Source organism: Ovis aries, chromosome 8, assembly GCF_016772045.2.
Source record: "Ovis aries strain OAR_USU_Benz2616 breed Rambouillet chromosome 8, ARS-UI_Ramb_v3.0, whole genome shotgun sequence".
Classification (NCBI taxonomy): Eukaryota; Metazoa; Chordata; class Mammalia; order Artiodactyla; family Bovidae; genus Ovis; species Ovis aries.
Window position 1 is genome coordinate 76,928,330 of NC_056061.1, and position 18,945 is coordinate 76,947,274.

Sequence of the window (18,945 nt, forward strand, 5' to 3'; positions counted from 1 at the left end):
AGGGTGGCTTTTTCTTATTAAGAAGGGAGACTTTCAAGGTCTCAATTTTTCCACTCTGATCTCACTTAGGCCTCAGATTCTGGCCAGTGTTTGCTTCATCAACCTTTTAAGGAACTGATTATAATGCAACACTGCCTTACATTTTCCTGGAGAGACACTCATGAAATTTAAGCACTCTTAAAAAAAAAAAATGTAATCCAGAGAATATAAATTGCATCTCCCATCTGATACTTCATCTTGAAATTGATGGAGCTGGTACACAGGCTACTCTATAAGAAGTCTGAGCAGTGGTCGGGAAGACTCATTTCATTGTTTGAAAATTTAAAACAAAATAACAGCTAAAACAAGGCAGAAAGACATCAGCCCCAAAGAAAACCAGCATACACAGAAACCAGGGAGACACAAAGGCAGTGTGCTTTGCTTAATCCTTGAGTCTAGAGGGCCCAGTAGCTACATCTGAAGAAGAGTACAGCTTGACGTTCTCCAAACAAAAAGGCAGGACCAAGAGAGCTATTAAGAAGACACTGAGCTCTCCATCCATAGTATGCTTACAAAAGTCTCCACACATGCATCTCAATAGCTGGGCTGAGGAGGATTTTTAAGATCTAGAGAGGGAGTTAGAGAAGGTTATCTTCTGTACTACACCCAACAAGGTCAAAAGCAAATGGAAATGTCAGGTGTTTTAGCAGGATTACTCCACAGGTTTTGTTTAGTTGGATTCATTACACTGAAAATTGCTTCTGCCACTATCATAATCTAGTTCAGAAGTTCTGCTGATTCCAAGATGACAAGTAGCTTCCTTAGGTCTCCACAAACTCACATGTATACCATCTAGGAGAGGCTTCCTCTCCAGCTCTAGATAAGACTTGTAGGACCCTGGCCATAGCTGTGTTTGCCTTAAAAGACGTTAACTAGGTCCCAGAGGTACCTGGAGGTTTTACGCAATTTTAACTGGTTATTAAATCATAATTATTTTCATGAGGGGCTTCCCTGGTGGCTCAGATGGTAAAGAATCCGCCTGCAATGCAGGAGACACGCATTGGATCCCTGGGTCGGACAATCCCCTGGAGAAGGGAATGGCTACCCACCCACTCCAGTATTCTTTCCTGGAAAATTCCACAGACAGAGGAGCCTGTGGGCTACAGCCCATGAGGTCTCAAAGAGTTGGATGTGACTGAGCAACTAAGACACACACACATTTTTATGGGGCTGGTTCTGCAATTAAATCCAGCTCTTAACCCTTCCAAGCCTTCCTAGGAACACTCTGACTCGGGATGGCTGGGGAAACATTCGTGTCCATTTCCACCAACCACTGGCCCACTGCTATGTGAGTGTGTAACAGCCAGGGCTGGTTTTTTTCATCTGACTGGGCATTCCATGGGGCTGCTTTCTGTCTGGCGCCATGGGAAAGGCCGAGGGCAGCTACCTTCAGCTTCTGGATTTGGAGTGCGATGGACTGGATGTCGGTGCTGAGCTGCAAGCGCTGAAGCTGTTCCAGGTCACCCTCCGTCTCCCGCAGCCAGGTCAGAACGCTATTCAGATCAGAGTCCAACTGCTGCCTCCTCTGGGGCTTCTGTTTCATCCTCAGCTCCTTGCTCAGGGCCTCTGCCTGGATAAGTTCCCAGCGGTCAATCACACCTGGCAAGACAGGACACGCACATGAGAGTGAGGGGTTTTCCTCCACGCGGAATGTTTAGGAAATGCTTGAAACCGACGGGAGCCAACTCTAAAACAGAAAAGAAAGTAACGCCACTGGGCATTCCTATTGCTGTCAGCTGTAAGTAACAGTATAGCGGCTGTAATTTTCCTATCTGAATTTTTAACAATGATGGGGAAGAAAAAATAAGCTACATAAGATTTAACACTGTAAAGAGATTTATGAAGGGATAGCATTAAAGTGAGTGAACATCAGGACTTCCCTGGTGGTCTAGTGGCTAGGACTCCCTGCTCCCAGTGCAGGGTGGCCTGAGTTCAATCCCTGGTCAGGGAACTAGATCCTGCATGCTGCAGCTAAGACCTGGGGCAGCCAAAATGAATACATACAGAAATATTAAAAACAACAACAACAATAAAGCTGGTGAAGATAACTTTCAGTTCTTAGTTTCTTTCTGCATTAGACCTCTGAGACTACTGGGCATGTATGTAGAAGATTCCTGACTAGTGATTCAAAGATGATGCTTCAAAATAAATGGGACATGGGGGAAAAACCACTGTGATACTTTGCATCTTCTTGTTCTGTCCCCAGAGATCCCTGTAACCTGGAGGAAAGTTCTCAGGACAGAATTGTATAGATTGAGGTAAGCAACACAGTGGAACTCAGAGGCATCAAAGCGTTCTGAGATCTTTTATTTCACTCTGTCCTGAATAGAGCACAACTCACTCACCAGCTGTTTGGGTTTCAGTGCTATTCAAGTTAACAAAGCCAGGAAAATGGTCCTCTTCCTCGGTCAGCTTGTGTTCCAGTCTTTTCACTGAGTCTATGCTGCCGCTGCATTCACCCAGCAGTTTCATCTGTTTAGACACAGAAAAGAGGCTCCCTTGTCACAAAAGTCTCAAGCTGTCATGAGTGCAAGAGATCCTGGGGAAAATATCTTTGGAGTTCCTCAAAAAGGACAGTGGCTAAGTGCTGCCTCTCTGTAAAGAGTAAGCTGCTCTTAGCTTCCCTGATGGCTCAGTGGTAAAGAATCTGCCTGCCGATTCAGGAGACATGGGTTTCATCTCTGGTCTGGGAGGATCCCAGAGTCTACAGCTCTAGAGTCTGTACTCCACGAGAGAAGCCACCACAATGAGAAACCCTTGCACCCCAACTAGAGAGTAGCCCTGTTCACCACAACTAGAGAAAAGGCTCTGCAGCAATGAAGACCCCGCACAGCCAAAAAAAAAAAAAAAAAAAAAGGAGCTGCTCTGCTGGAAACAAAAAAGTCAAGTTCAAAAACATGCTTCTAAAACATGTGACTCATTCATATTTACACAAAGCAATGCCTTGAAGATACACTTGGCACACATGGTTTTGCACAAGTCCTCCCAATTTCTTTTAAAATTTATGAATCAAAACAGACTAAATCGATCTGGGATTTAACACTCAGAGCCCCCGGCTGGCAATATAACATATTGTCTTTGGCAAGCTGCTCCCTTTTTCTTACACTGAAGTGTGGGAACAGTGATATTACCACAAATCTCACAGGGACATCTATTTGCATTAAGTAATTAAAATGCTTAAAAGAATAAAACAATATTAACACCAGCTGTTTCATGAGAAAATCTAAGCAATGCTTAATGGATACTAAGGGAATAAACTTTGACATCAAAAGAAAAGCTTCCAACTCCATATTTAATATCATGCACATATTCAAAGACTAAAGGAAAAAATCACTTCAAGGCACGCCTGCTACACTGATCATAACGCTTTCTTTCAAAGCCTTTACCAAATCACGTTGCTATTAAGTTACTTTGATTGCTTTTGATTGGTGTTAAGTACAATCTCAGTGATTTCAGCACACTCATTGTGAAACTGTATTATATTTTTAAAAAGGAGATTTCACTATAATAGAAGTCAGGATAAGAGGCCAAATTGAACAGGAAGTAAAGTCATGATTAATTAATTACTCTTCTTTGACTGTGAGGATGTTAACGTCAACATAAAAGGTTCTCTCCCCTGGTTTCAAAAAAGCAGTACGTGTGAATTGTCATTAGGCTTAGGGAAATTAATTTTTCCTTCCTTTTACAAGGCAGTCTTTTGGGTGTGAAAAGACATGACAGAAGGCCTTGAAGAGATTTACTTTCAAATCTTCTTGCTTAAGTATGCGTAAGAAAACAGGTAATTCTCTGAGTATTTCTCTGGGAAGTTATTCTGTCAGTAACTTGAGCAGAGCAAAGCTATTACATACTTTACAAAAAGCTTCAAAAATGGAACTGGTAATACACACAATCTCTTGTCATCTTCTCTCCAAATCTCCTTGGTCAGAATTGCTTTCCCCAGAATGAGAGAACAAACAAGAGAATAAAAAAGTCCCAGGATCATCAAGTGACTCAAAAGACACCCAGGAAAAGAACTAAGCCCATTCCATGTTAGCAATATACCGGCTGAAATCTGCTGCTCCGAGCATAACCTTGGTCAGAAAATCATTAACTGAATTTGAAAGAATGCCTAATCACCTTCTGGGGCCAAAGCAATCTGTGAAAAGATTTCACAAGAGATCTGGATTCTATCCCCTGGATCAGGAAGATCCCCTGGAGAAGGGAATGGCTACCCACTCCAGTATTCTTGCCTGGAGAATCCCATGGACAGAGGAGCCTGGCGGGCTACAGTTCACAGGGTCAAAAAGAGTCTGACACGACTGACTGACTGGCTGACTAACACTTTCACTTTCAGCTCTGTGTAAAGGAACAGGCTGGTTCTTAAGGCAGATAGGGGTCTGAGCACAGACCACTTTTGCACCAAAGGTAACTTGGTAACAGGGCTTTGTTTTGCGCACACACACACCTATGAGTTCAAGGGCAGCTTGGTATGTGGAGAGCGGACACAGACCTCATGCCACAAACAGATGGTTCTTTGCCACACAGCTGTGATCACCAGGTATGTGTGAGGATCAAGAAGGGCCCGGATACTCACGTAGCCTCTGTAGCCGGAGTCTAGCTCTGGTCCTGTGGGCGTTTTGCTATGGATGATATTCTCCGTTTGCTGCATCTGAAAGTGGCTGTCATCCAAGGCTTTGCCCAGCTGTCGGATCTGTGACTCCAAGGCACCACGGTCCCCTGCAGCGCCAATCATGAGAATCTCGATAAGCTTGACATTCGAGGGGATGGTTAAGAAATGCTACAGGCAGGGCAGCAGAGAGATGGCAAGTGTGTGGGTGATTGTAAGGCACATTTAGTACTGAAATGTTGGTGGGTTAGGAGTTCAAATGACTAGACTGATGAATGTGCTTGACCAGGAGTCCGAGCTGACTGGGTGCTGCCCCGGGGGCCACACAGTAGGTTCTCACAGCCTGTGAGTCTGTTTTCTCTTAAATCTGCATGCTGTGAGTTAGGGAGGGCCATTCTCAAAACTGCAGGTGGTCCCTTCTGCTGCCCAATAACTGGGAGTCAGTTATGTCTCAGGCTCTCTCTGCAGTCACTTATCAAACAGAAAGTCACACCATCTTATTTTCCTTTCTGCATCTCAGTAGAAGATGGTGCCCGTGAAGTCCCAGGTGGCTGCATCCTCCACCTAAGGCAAGACTTCACGTGAGCTGAGAAAAGGTATGTGTGGAGGAGCCACGCTAGGAATGACTTCCTTTTGTCTGAAACTTGACACAAAATCAGGAGAAAGCGAAAACTGTAGCATTTCCATCCAGGTGTGCTCTCACTCAGAGCTTAGAACTCCTGGCTTACCTCCTTTGAGAGACGTGACGTTGTTTTGGAAATTTGTGTGTGCGTGTGCAGTACAGTCTTTGAACTCAACAAGAATATGATCATCAGAGTGAAGCTAGCACAGGGTGAAAGCAGAGTAAATGTTAGTAAGCTTTATTAACTCTCTTCTGGAAAGAAGGCCTAAATGCACCTGGAAGAAGTCTCTCACTGGGAACCACTCAGGTAGTCACCAGTTTAGTAATGAGACTTTATTTCCCATTCTTTTGCTTTTCTGCAGAAATGTAAGTGTGAACTAATAATCTCACGAGTCAACAACCTGTCACCAGGGGCCAGCCCTGTTCTCTCCATTGTCCTCCAGAGTACAGACTCTGGACTACAGTTTGTCTACAGCGAGAGCCTAATTGTTTGGAGCTGAATACCTGATTCACCCTTTGTCTTTTATGGGCCCCCAGAGATCAGGAAGATACAATGGGCCTGGAGTTCCACCTAGAAGCTAGGGAACTTGGGACAGAATCCCTGAGTCCTGACTCCCCAGCCAGTGGTGGGTCTGCAATTCCTCCTTGAAGTCATAAAGTCAGAGCTGTTACAACCAAGCAGGGAGCTACAGCACCAATGCTAAGACTAGTGTTTCCATCTCCTATTTTCTGCCATTAATGGGCATCATAGTTCATACCTAGTGAGAGTGACTACCATTTCGCAAGTTGAATGGTTGCTTTATTGCACTTGCTCACTGAAGCTATGGGCTTCCCTGGTGGCCCAGGCAGTAAAGAATCTGCCTGCAATGTGGGAGACCCAGGTTTGATCCCTGGGAAGACCCAGGGAAGATTCCCTGGAGGAGGGAATGGCTACCCACTCCTGTATTCTTGCCTGGAGAATTCCGTGGACAGAGGAGCCCAGCGGGCTATAGGCCACGGGGTCACAAAGAGTGGGACATGACTGAGCGACCAACATTTTCACTTTCACTGAAGTTTTACTCTTGGTGTGGATCAACCAAGTGGTTTGGGTTTCTGTTTCTGAGACGGCAGTCAGAGAAGAAGGTTCTGCCTTAACATGCTTGTGGCACAGAGCTGTGAGAGGGCAGGTAAAGGTGCTCGGAGAGGAGAAGGCTGGTTACAGGTGAGCAGGGGAGGTCTGCTTTGGCTTTGGTGCCTACCAGAGGAATTTCTGATTGCACTTTCTGTGAGTTTAACATAGGCCTCGGGACTTTCAGGGATCACTACATCTGCAAAAAGAGCACAGTCTAAGTTGACAGCTAAGGTCTGGAAACCTGGATCCCCTGATGGCAAGAAAATAACTTTCCTAGAGGGAAAAAAGGAAATTAATCATTCTGGGCCGATAATTCTTGAACATACAGAGAAGTCTGAGTCCGACCACCAAAGGGTTCCTGAAATAAATCATAATAAAGGCTCTCATTGATGGAGAGTGTTTTATGAGCCAGGCGATGTTCTGGGCACTCGTTTATCCTCACAGAAACCCTACAGGGTGTGTGGAAGTGTTATTCTCATTTTATTGATGAAAAAAACTGAGGCCCAGGGGAATTGTTACTCATTCAAGTTTCAATAGCTAGTAGTGGCATATCTGGAATTGCAATCCATACAGGTTCTAGAGCGGTGCTGTCCAACAGAAATGGCATACATTGTTTTAAAGAGTCTAAGGGCCACAGTGACAAGTCAAGGGATGAAAATAAATTCAATACTTAATTTTACTAAATCAATGAGTCTAAAGTATAACATGTAATCAACATAAGTACTATTATCAATATTTGACACACTTGCTCTGTGCTAAGCCTTTGAATTCTGTGTATTTGTGTAAGTGCACTGGACGCAGCAAGTACCCATCTGCACAGTCGCATTTCAGTGCTCAGCTGTCACGTGTGGCTGAGGGACTGCATATTGAGTATTTCTGCTTTAGATGCAAAATGCTTAGCTATTAGGCTGCACTGTAAAAACAAAATAGAAATGAGAGAAATCATTTTCTTTCTGTATAGTGTCAGCCCCTTGGGAATCCAAATATGAACCATCACACAAAGAAAAAGCAGAAACTGTCTTTTAGGAAATGTGTGAGGTGCGTTTATAAGGGCTACAAATTGGCCTCTGGTTATTTATTCTATTTAGACTCACCTTTCTTAAAATGCTCCTCTTTCTCTGTCCACCCCTTCACTGCACGTGCTTCCTGAGGGTTCATCTGTCTTGTTTCCCTTTGTACACTCTTCCTGTATGGTCTCCTTCCTTTCCTTGAGGACCACTGACATGCGGATAACTATCTAATCTACATTTCTGTTTCCTGACCCATGCAGCCATCCACTGCTGGCTTTTTCCTGTGGGATAGGCCTCAGCATCTCAAGTTCAGGACATGCACAGAGGAACTCACTGCCTCCCACCTCTCACTACCCTGACCCCGTGGCTCCACAGCCACCCAGAACATTCTCTCCTACTCATGGTCCTCAGAGCCTAGGACTACCTGCGTCTTTTACCAAGATGCTCACACCAGAAAAAATCACTTCAACTGCAATCCAGTCAGCCATCAGTCATGCAGGAGCCGTCTCATGATTTCTCACAGCTCTTTCATCTATTCCCAGCGCTGCTTCCTTAGTTCAGGCCATCATCACGTCTGCGTCCTGGACTGTAAAGTGATTCCATCTGGCCTTTTTCTCAATGTGCCCTTCTCTAGATATTGTTGAGACAGGTTCTTTGAAAACAGACATCAGATCCCATTGCCTCCCTCCTTAGAGCCCTGCTGTGACTGTCCAGGGTCTTCACGGTAAAACTGCTTTTCATGGTAAACAGGTTGCTATATGACCAGGCCCTGGTTTGCCTTTCCATCTCCTCTTCGCTCACTCTCCACCTCTCAAGCTGCAGCCCTGTCATTCTAGACAAACTCCAGGTGACCGAAGGTGCTGAGGCTGATGGCTGTCCTCTCCTCTGGACACTGTCACATCCTCCTGACTGACTTCTACTCACCCTGCAGGTCTCAGCACAGGTCTCTCCTCTAAAGCCTTTCTCCAAAGCTCTGGCTCAGCCACCCCTGGGCTCTGTTTTCACATCACCATCTGTACCCTGCTACTCCAGCACTAAATATTTCACACAAGTGTTTCTTATTTGTCTGTATTCCACCCTAGAGTGTTAGGGCTTCCTTGCTAGCTCAGAAGTAAAGAATTTGCCTGCAATAGGGGATGCAAATAGATTTGACCCCTGGATTGGGAAGATCCCCTGGAGTAGGAAATGGCAACCCACTCCAGTATTCTTGCCTGGAGAATCCCATGGACACAGGAGTCTGGTGGGCTCCAGTCCATGGGATCAAAATGAGTTGGACATGACTTGGCGAATAAACCATCTCCACACTACCACACTACCACCCTAGAATGTAAGCTCTTTGAAAAGAAAAGGAACTGTGTATTTCCAGTACTTATAAAGTGCCAGCCATATAGTAAGAATATAAGCATATGTGGGATAAATCAGTGGTCATATCAATTTTGCATTTGTGAATCATGTTAATATCCAATTATGCCATTGAGTACAAGTTCCCCTGATGGGAGAAGGAAGATGATTCTGCTTAGCCTATGGGTTTTCAGGACAGTATCCATTCTTTCGTATTTTCTTTCAAGCTAGCATACACATAGGAGGAGCTCTTTCCTACCTGATAAGCCAACAGCTCCCCTGAGGTAGAAATCTTTATCTTCTGGGCCCTCTTCGTCCTCAGATGGCAGAGTTCTGGACACGGCGGACTCCAGGTCACGGCTGAGGTCATAGTCATGGTCCCATTCCAGGGGGATGGAGTCCACACTGGCGGGGGTGTCTCGTCCAGACCTCTCGCTCCGGAGGGGCTGGGCGAGTGAGAGGGAGGGGTTGGAGGAAGGCTGCGGGGAGAGCACGCCGTCCGTGGTGTCCCGCCAGCGGAGGTCCGACAGAGCTCCAGCCTCATCCAGTTCCAGCTCCCGGTCAGAGAGGTCGTGCTCATCATCTGGGAGCTAGAAACGTGGCGAAGACAGCCCTGTTACTGCAGCGGTCAACGGGTCCCCTCCCCACTCTGTGCTCTGCCTCTCATCAACCTCCAGCACCCAAGCCAGGCTGGACCACATCCCTGTCTTGGTAGGGTTAATTTTAAACTTCCTATCATCGAATAATAAATAAGTATCTTCTGAGCACTTTTCAAAATGCCTTATATGTGAATCTAGTAAATTCTCAGTTTTATCGCTGGTAAAATGGAGATAATATTAAGACCTACATCAAAAACTTGACAGAAGATTAAATAGGATAGACTGTAAATTAAGATAACTTAGTACCTAACGTGCAACACAGTTAAGTACTTGAATGGCACAGGTCAGGAGCCAAAGGGAATCACGGATAAAACCCTAGTCTTTTACACAAAACCCTGGTCCTTTTACACCTTATATTCCAGATAGAAAATACACTTTATCACAGAAGATGACAAATATTCTAATAATAACATCTTGACAATGAGCTATGATTGTGGTAGTGATTAGGGAAAAGGAAAAGAAAAATAAATTCAGCTAAATAACGACATCAATTGAGCCACTGTTTAACACTGCTCACCTTTACCCCCTTGTTTCCTCTAGAAGCTTCTTGATCTTCCACGGAAGATATGTGCCAAGTACTCTTCTAAGCTCTTTAAATGCATGTATGTGTATGTGTATATATATATGTATATGTGTATATATATATGTCAGTTCAGTTTATATGTATATACATATAAACTCATTCCATGCCCAAAGCAATCTTTTCTATGAGGTAGGTACAGTTACTAAGCCAGGTTTACATTAAGGAAACGAAGGCAAGCCATATGAAGCCAAGCACTCTGGCTCTAGAGCCCAGTACCCACTAAACAATGCTACTTGATCTCACATTATTAATTCTCTTTAGATTTCATGACCATGAAAAAACAGTGTCACGTACGGGCAGGCGCATCAGTTTCTTATGGTATCTGTCCACGCGCCCGAAGACCTCCTGACAGTAACGTCGGAGCTCGTCCAGCTCTTCCTCAATGACGGCTGCATCCAAGGGCTCACTCTTTTCTATCAGCTGTTCTCCTTGGGCGATTATCTGCTCAATCTTATTGTGGTTCAACGAGATTTCCTGCTGGAAGGCCTAGGGAGCACACCGCTCATGTTAATTTTTCATTACTCACACAAACATGAGGTAACTCTAAGATACATATTAAGAAAAACCATGTAGGGGATATTAAGTTTACCATAGACAAAGACAAGCCAAGAGGCTATTACTTTCTAAAGTAAGACATAAAATTTTGAAATAAGAACAGGAAGCAGAAATGGAATTATTAGAATTCCATGACCAGAGAGGCACCTTTGCCTAATAAAATTTACCACCATGGACAGTGTGGGTAAGAGAATCATAGGAAAAAACATCCAAACCCATCATAAAGTTGAGAGCATTGGTTGTCCCTGATGAAAAGTAATGGCAAGCAATAGAGAGCCACTGAAATTAATTTAGCATTTTAAACAATTCTACTCAATATTTAAATTTTAGGTTTTCTAAAATTTCAAACATGAGTAAGAAAAACCATCCAAATCACAATTATCACAAATTCTTCTCAGAGGATTTGACTATTTCAGGACAGAAGAAGGAAAAAGTGTAATTATTTGAAAAAACAGGTAATTCTGGATTCCACAGACTTATTTTATATGATTCAAAACAGTTAAACCTCAGGGAACATGTTTCAAGGGATAAATTTTAATTCAACACAAGAATAAACTCTGGAAGAGTTGAAATTGCCCAATAATAGAAAGACTGCCAAGGGAGAAAGAGGGCGGTTATAAACGCTATGACCCTGCCAGAATCCAGAAAGAAAAGATTCAACTACCACTTCGTAGAAATTTCCTGCTGAAGCTTTTAAATAGGTATTTATCTGTGAAACAACTTGGGAGAGTTGAGGTGACGGGGAAGGATGGAGAGGCTGGTCAGACTGCCGGGATGATTTTATGATTTTTTTATTCTGCGAATCTAGCGAAGAATCTAGTGCTGAGAGTCAGATACGACTGAACGACTTCACTTTCACTTTTCACTTTCATGCACTGGAGAAGGAAATGGCAACCCACTCCAGTATTCTTGCCTGGAGAATCCCAGGGACGGGGGAGCCTGGTGGGCTGCCGTCTGTGGGGTCACACAGAGTTGGACACGACTGAAGTGACTTAGCAGTAGCAGGATTAAAGGTAACTTCCTTGTTTTATTATGACAACTTTAAAGTCACAGGCACCATGAGTGGTGGTTTAGTTGCTAAGTCCTGTCCGACTCTTGTGACCTCCTGCACTGGAGCCCACCAGGCCTGTCTGTCCATGGGATTTTCCAGGCAAGAATACTGGAGTGGGTTGCCATTTTCTTCTCCAAGGCAACATGACAATTCTTACAAAAAAAGTCTACATATCCTATCTTATCTTGGGTTGAAAATTTCATAAGCTTCATTGCATATTATTCAAGATGTTAAACAATCTTCCTTTTAGGGAATCCTCATATCTAATATATATCCCTCGCCAGGTAAAACGCTTCACTCTCTTTTTTCACTTCCATCAAGTGGCTCTTTAGTTCCTATTCACTTTTTGCCATAAGGGTGGTATCATCAGTGTATCTGAGGTGTTACTGATATTTCAGGTTAGTGAAAGTGAAAGAGGAGAGTGAAAAAGCTGGCTTAAAATTCAACATTCAAAAAACTAAGATCACGGCATCTGGTCCTATCAATCAGTTCAATTCAGTAGCTCAGTCATGTCCGACTCTTTGAGACTCCATGAATCACAGCACGCCAGGCCTCCCTGTCCATCACCGACTCCCAAAATTTACCCAAACTCATGTCCATTGAGCCGGTGATGCCATCCAGCCATCTCATCCTCTGTCATCCCCTTCTCCTCCTGCCCACAATCCCTCCCAGCATCAGGGTCTTTTCCAATAAGTCAACTCTTTGCATGAGGTGGCCAACGTATTGGAGTTTCAGCCTCAGCATCAGTCCTTCCAATGAACACCCAGGACTGATCTCCTTTAGGATGGACTGGTTAGATCCCCTTGCAGTCCAAGGGACTCTCAAGAGTCTTCTCCAACACCACAGTTCAAAAGCATCAATTCTTCGGTGCTCAGCTTTCTTCTCAGTCCAAGTCTCACATCCACACATGACCACTGGAAAAACCATAGCGTTGACTAGATGGACCTTTGTTGTCAAAGTAATGTCTCTGCTTTTTAATATGTTATCTAGGTTGGTCATAACTTTCCTTCCAAGGAGTGAGTGTCTTTTAATTTCATGGCTGCAATCACCATCTGCAGTGATCTTGCTGCTGCTGCTGCTAAGTCACTTCAATCGTGTCCGACTCTGTGCGACCCCATAGACGACAGCCCACCAGGCTCCCCTGTCCCTGGGATTCTCCAGGCAAGAACACTGGAGTAGGTTGCCATTTCCTTCTCCAATGCATGAAAGTGAACTTGGAACCCCCCAAAATAAAGTCCGACACTGTTTCTGCTGTTTCCCATCTATTTCCCATGAAGTGATGAGACCGGATGCCATGATCTTCATTTTCTGAATGTTGAGCTTTAAGCCAATTTTTTCACTCTCCTCTTTCACTTTCATCAAGAGGCTTTTTAGTTCCTCTTCACTTTCTGCCATAAGGGTGGTATCATCTGCATATCTGAGGTGACTGATATTTCTTCTGGCAATCTTGATTCCAGCTTGTGCTTCTTCCAGCCCAGCGTTTCTCATGATGTACTCTGCATAGAAGTTAAATAAGCAGGGTGACAATATACAGCCTTGACACACTCCTTTTCCTATTTGGAACCAGTCTGTTGTTCCATGTCCAGTTCTAACTGTTGCTTCCTGACCTGCATACAGATTTCTGAAGAGGCAGGTCAGGTGTCTGGTATTCCCATCTCTTTTAGAATTTTCCATAGTTTATTGTGATCCACACAGTCAAAGGCTTTGGCATAGTCAATAAAGCAGAAATAAATGTTTTTCTGGTACTCTCTTGCTTTTTCCAAGATCCAGAAGATGTTGGCAATTTGATCTCTGGTTCCTCTGCTTTTTCTAAAACCAGCTTGAACATCTGGAAGTTCACTGTTCACGTATTGCTGAAGCCTGGCTTGGAGAATTTTGAGCATGACTGACTGACTGAACTGAACTGAAGTAAAATGTTTAACCACTGGCTTTGAATTATATATGAAACATACCAAATATACTTAAACATTAATTTGGCACCTATGAAAGCAGTCTGTGTGGAATGAAGTTCCAATATAAGACAGTTGAACTGGTCTGGATCATAGGAGTCAAACTATCTGAAAGTGCTTGAAACCAATCAAAAAAACCACCATCAAAAACAAAAACAACAACCTTGCAAATCAAGTTCATACTTAAAAGTGCATGTGTTAAGGGGAGTTGTATCTCCTGATAATGCTCTTTATTTCATTTTTAATATTTTTCTTTTTTCTGACTTTCTTCTCAGTCAAGAAGATCTACATTTTTAAAAAGCAAAGATTCTCATATGTAAAATACATAGCCAATGGGAATTTGCCGTATGACTCAGGGAACTGAAACAGGGGCTCAGTAGCAACCTAGAGGGGTGGGGTGGGAAGGGAGCTGGAAGGAAGGTTCAAGAGGGAGGGGACATATGGCTGATTCATGCTGATATTTAGCATAAAACAACAAAATTCTGTAAAGCAATTATCTTTCAATTAAAAATAAAAATTTTAAAAAAGAACAGTTCTTTAGTATGCTCTTCATGAAAGTATCTATAAAACATTTCCTCTTCAGACTCTTTGCATACCAATTTGAAAAAAAAAATCACAATTATTCTATTACCTTGAGCTGCTTTATTTTAGCTTGAACATCACACTCAGAGAAGTGCTCAATGTTGGTGAGCTGCAGATCCATCTCCGTCAGCCACACCAGAATGCTGTCCCGTGCCGTCTCAAACTCCTCCCGCTGGCCAATGAAATGCTGGAGAGAAAAGAACAGAAGTGAAAAAGCCACAGACACATGCTGAGACGGAACCGCCAATTCCAGCCTCCTCCTGGGAAGTCATTTCCTCAATGAGCAATGAGAACACCACAGTGTTTTACCAAATGAATCATATGCTAGATATCCGTCTTGTCATCCCAGTCTTACAAAGTCATTGAGATTATGTCCTAACACTGCACTCAAATGGCCCCACTCTGTCCTCCTGGCCTCTAAGCTACAGAAGAGGCGCAGCATGGACCTTGAGTCTGCGCAGGATGGAGGTGACGCGCTTCTGCAGGTTGTCCCATCTCTGGTTGCCTTTGTGAACCATCTGTTTGAGGCTGCCGGCCGCGTCTGTGCGGTTCTCTCTGGCCAGGCGGCGGTACTGCTTGTTGATCAGCTCCAGCTGGGTCAGGCTCTCATGGACCTGTCGCTGGAAAGCCTGTGACCACAAAGAAGCACATCAGCTGGGGAGGCTTGAGGAGTTCTCTCAGCAAGGGCGTCTGGGCGTCCTGTCGTGAAGTCAGACAGAACAGGAGGTCGACTCTTCCTGAGAGAGTCATTTCCTAGGCAGGTTAACAAGATGTCTAGGGGTCCCCAAGGAGAGAGGCGTCTGGAATTCTCAAGGAGGAAGAGAGGACAAACTTTTTTTCCTCTACATTCCTTAGGATTATATAACAATAATGTATCCTGCCTGAGGACAGTCTCTGGACCAAACCTTCTGGCTAATCCTGTTATCTTAAAATGTAAATTGTGGGAGTAGATCTGGTGAGGTCTTTACAACCTCCAGACATCCTTTGGATTCACTGGAGAGTATATAACTCCATTGCTAACACAAGCAAAGGGGTACTCTTTCTACCCCTTTCTGATGTCTATGTCAGAAGCTTTCTCTATCTCCTTTATACTTCAATAAAACTTTGTTACACAAAAGCTCTGAGTGATCAAGCCTCCTCCCTGGCCCGGGATTGAATTCTCCTCCAGAGGCGAAGAATCCAGGGGTCTTTGGGTAATTCTGCAACAACCTTTCATTCCCCTCAAACAGGAAAAGACACTTTGTAACCAGCGTAAGCTCTCCCTTGTGAAAGAAAACTCATGTTACCCCTGTGACTTAAGAAAGGGAGTTGATCAAACAAAAATACAAGAGAAAATGGCAGACAGGAATAAATATTTGTATATATACAAATCCATATATGATACACATATAGAATATGAACATATACATGCAGAATATACGTATTCACATGATACATGCATAGAAAATGTACACACATACCTATATATACGTATACAAATGGCAGCCCACTCCAGTATTCTTGCCTGGAGAATTCCATGGACAGAGGAGCCTGGTGGGCTTCAGTCCATGGGGTCACAGAGAGTTGGACACGACTGAGCGACTATCACACGCTCACTCACATGTATAACACACACGATATACATATGTAATATAGCTTTTAAAATAATAGCCTAAAAAGAACTTTCCCATAAAGCAAACTGATTACAAAAATATGTTGTTGCTTAGTCACTAAGTCATGTCCTACTTCTGCGACCTCATGGACTATAGTCTGCCAGGCGCCTCTGTCCATGGGATTTCTCAGGCACGAATATAGGAGTGGGTTGCCATTTCCTTCTCCCACGGATCCTCCCAACTCACGGATTAAACCTGTGTTCCTGCATTAGCAAGCGAGTCCTTTACTACTGAGCCACCAGGGAAGCCCACAAAAATATGGATGTATGCTGAAACGTGAGTTTAAAATGTTCCAAGTTTCTGACGTCAATACTGAGAAAAAAATATCTGTCGTAAAACTGCTTCTTTTATTTATAAAATATGTTATTTCCTAAGAAATCCAGAAACTGCCTCAATTCTGGTGTCCTCTTAAAAAAAAATAAAACTACTTTTTGCAGAATGTCTTCTAAATGCAAGCTATTACTGATTTTTAAGAACAACAGCTTAGTGAAACAGAAGTAACCTTACAAAGAAAAAAGTTTTGAACATGCTCTATTGTATTTTTGCTGTGCCCACGAATGATTTGGTTTGCATGAAACATTTTAAAGCTGATGCCACACCTTACAGAGTATTACAGAGTAGTGTCTATCTACTTTGGAGGTTACCCTATGCACCCCTTACAGTTTCTGCAGGTAAAATACTTCTTTCTCTCTGCAATATAGCCTAGCCCTAGCAATAAGAGTCATTTGGCCAAAATAAAATGAAGCTTTTACATTTCAAACTTAGGTGTGTGATTTATGACCGACTTTTATTCTGGCATTGGACAGAAAAATTCTGTGACTAATTGAACTGCACTCATCGAAATCCCAAACTTTTGCTTCCTTTGGCTCATCACACTGTTTACATGCTACCAAACTCCTGCCTCTGAGATGGCTTTCCTTCTGAGAGTCATTTTAAGAGCCGTCATCCGAGTAAATCCAACCATCTATTTTATAAAACTTCAAATTATTTCCCTAGAAAAGGAAATAGTAGGGGAAGTTCAGCTTTTGCAATTACTGGAAGTCACAGAATATATTTTCTTACTGAGGTGAAGGTGGGCATAACAGATGGGGACCCCAGCACCCCTAGAGCTGTCCCCAATGTTTGTGCAATTGAACAGGCAAAAATCGCCCTCAAAATTTCATTTTTGTATTTTATTTTTCTCTTAAGCAAATTAACTACAAAGATAAATAATAAAATCAATCATTATATCTAGCTAGTTGTATAAATAGCATTTATATATATAAATAGCATATATAAATATAATGCTATATTTATACAGCTTATATGAATAGCTAGTTATATAAATAGCATTATAAGCTTAACTATATGGCTAACCTTTGTCATAAAGTCTTGAGTCTAAAATAGCATCATAAAAGATCTTACATAATCTTCTTTGTAGTGGAAGCCGATTATAGAAGGTTTAACCTTTATGAAGCTGTGGGTAATAAGATGCAGTACAAGAATATTTCCACTAGCACTGGTTCACACCAGGATAATCTGAAATCTACTGCACAGTTTAATGTGGCTTTTTACTAGAATTTTACTAAGGCAAAGTCTTTTAGATAAGAATTTTTTCCCCCTGGGATATAGACAAATAGTTATATATAGATCCATATTCAGACAGCAGAATAACTCTTAGTTATTTCACATAGTATTTGAATACTTGTATAGCTTTGTGTAGCTCCCCATCTATGACTCTTAGATTTTAAACCCCACAAGAACAAAAACCAAACTTTACATTTACTATAACAGGCCAAAAAAAAAAAAAAGCCTGGTTAATTGCTACTACAAGGTAAAAATGAATCCAGCTGAATTTGGTTGGGTTTTTAAATCTTTTTTAAAAATATCTCAGGGAGCTTGAGGCAGACTTGGCAACCAAGGATGATTTTTGTAAGATAACATGCGTCAGAACTGTTCACGGTTAATATATATGAGAACACAACTGCCCATCAATGGATATTGACTGGAAAAGAAACTTTAAATTAAAAAATGGTCAACTTTAGGGACCAGTCCTTGGTGAAAATGAGAGGCAGTTGAGAACTGGGGTTTCATCCTATCACAGTGATAGAGCATATTTGAGACTGCCCAGACAGGCAAGGAACTAAAATCGGTTACTGAATGACTGCTTTCTTGATAAATATGATTATACTGCTGCTATTTTTCTCTATAAATTTGAAAAATCTTAGTGACTCAGTGGCACTGTTCCTCATTCATAATTACAGTTGGTTTATGATTTAAAATATTTGATCAATTCTGGAGTCAATTTTTTTTATCATGATTAAAAGATAAGGGGAGACTAGCGGGCTATAGTCCATAGGGTTGCAAAGAGTTGGACATGACTAAAGCAACTTAGCATGCACTTACACACACACACACACACACACACACACACACACACATGAACACACACATATACATATATATGTATACATACACATACACTCCAGTTAAGTGAAAAAAAATCAAGAAAATATATTGAACACACACACACATATATATTATAGTTGTTATAGCATGGAATGGCATCATATTTGAGTCTTAGAAGCTTGATTATAAAGAACTGTGAAGTTAAAAGAATGCCAAGATCATTTTTGGGGAATCATGATTCCTGTTTTCTAAAAGTTTATCTTCATTACTACTTTATTTGTAATTCTTGATAATTTTAAAGTAAAAACTTCCTTTCTCTTCTTTGCCTATCATGATGTAATAAGAAAGATGACCAGAAAGTCATCACCACCTAGCTGTCTGAACAAATAATATGTGGGCAAACAGTTTCTTTGGGTCTTGAGACACCGAAGACCAGCTGGCTACTCTCGTAGCAAAATAAAGATGAAATATTTGGCATTGAAAATCACCTCAAATTTCTTTAGTTCCTCCTTGGCAACTGTATAGAGCACCCCGGAAGAGCTGGGAAAGGCAGCTGTCCTTTCTGAGATCTTGAGCCAATCTTCAAAATGAGAAAAGTCATCCAGAAACTTCTGCCACAATCGCCATGTCTCTTCAATTCTGAGACAGAAAGGAAAGAACAGAATCTGATTGTTTGAGACTGTTTATACTCCAGAGCCCTGTCTGATGCCTGCAACAGGATTAAGAGTGCCCAAAACAAGCAACTGCTGTGCCAAACAATAACTAACTGTGCCTTGAGCCAAATTTGCCCAGACTGA

At 42.5% G+C, this 18,945-nt stretch overlaps 1 protein-coding gene across 35 annotated transcripts in view; it reads right to left on the minus strand.

Moving 5' to 3' along the window:
• The window catches only part of SYNE1 (spectrin repeat containing nuclear envelope protein 1), a 492,315-nt gene that overhangs the window by 19,185 nt on the left and 454,185 nt on the right, over positions 1-18,945 (minus strand). For 26 of the 35 annotated variants that reach the window (XM_060419830.1, XM_060419826.1, XM_060419828.1 and 23 more), the window contains 9 exons: positions 18,637-18,787; positions 14,555-14,737; positions 14,158-14,295; positions 10,266-10,457; positions 8,989-9,319; positions 6,506-6,574; positions 4,613-4,755; positions 2,385-2,511; positions 1,427-1,638 (listed from right to left, as the gene is read on the minus strand). In XM_060419830.1, the coding sequence (XP_060275813.1) occupies positions 1,427-1,638; positions 2,385-2,511; positions 4,613-4,755; positions 6,506-6,574; positions 8,989-9,319; positions 10,266-10,457; positions 14,158-14,295; positions 14,555-14,737; positions 18,637-18,787 (1,546 nt within the window). The remainder of the gene's footprint in view (positions 1-1,426; positions 1,639-2,384; positions 2,512-4,612; positions 4,756-6,505; positions 6,575-8,988; positions 9,320-10,265; positions 10,458-14,157; positions 14,296-14,554; positions 14,738-18,636; positions 18,788-18,945) is intronic. The other 9 variants (XM_060419834.1, XM_060419833.1, XM_060419832.1 and 6 more) reach the window with 1 other exon arrangement.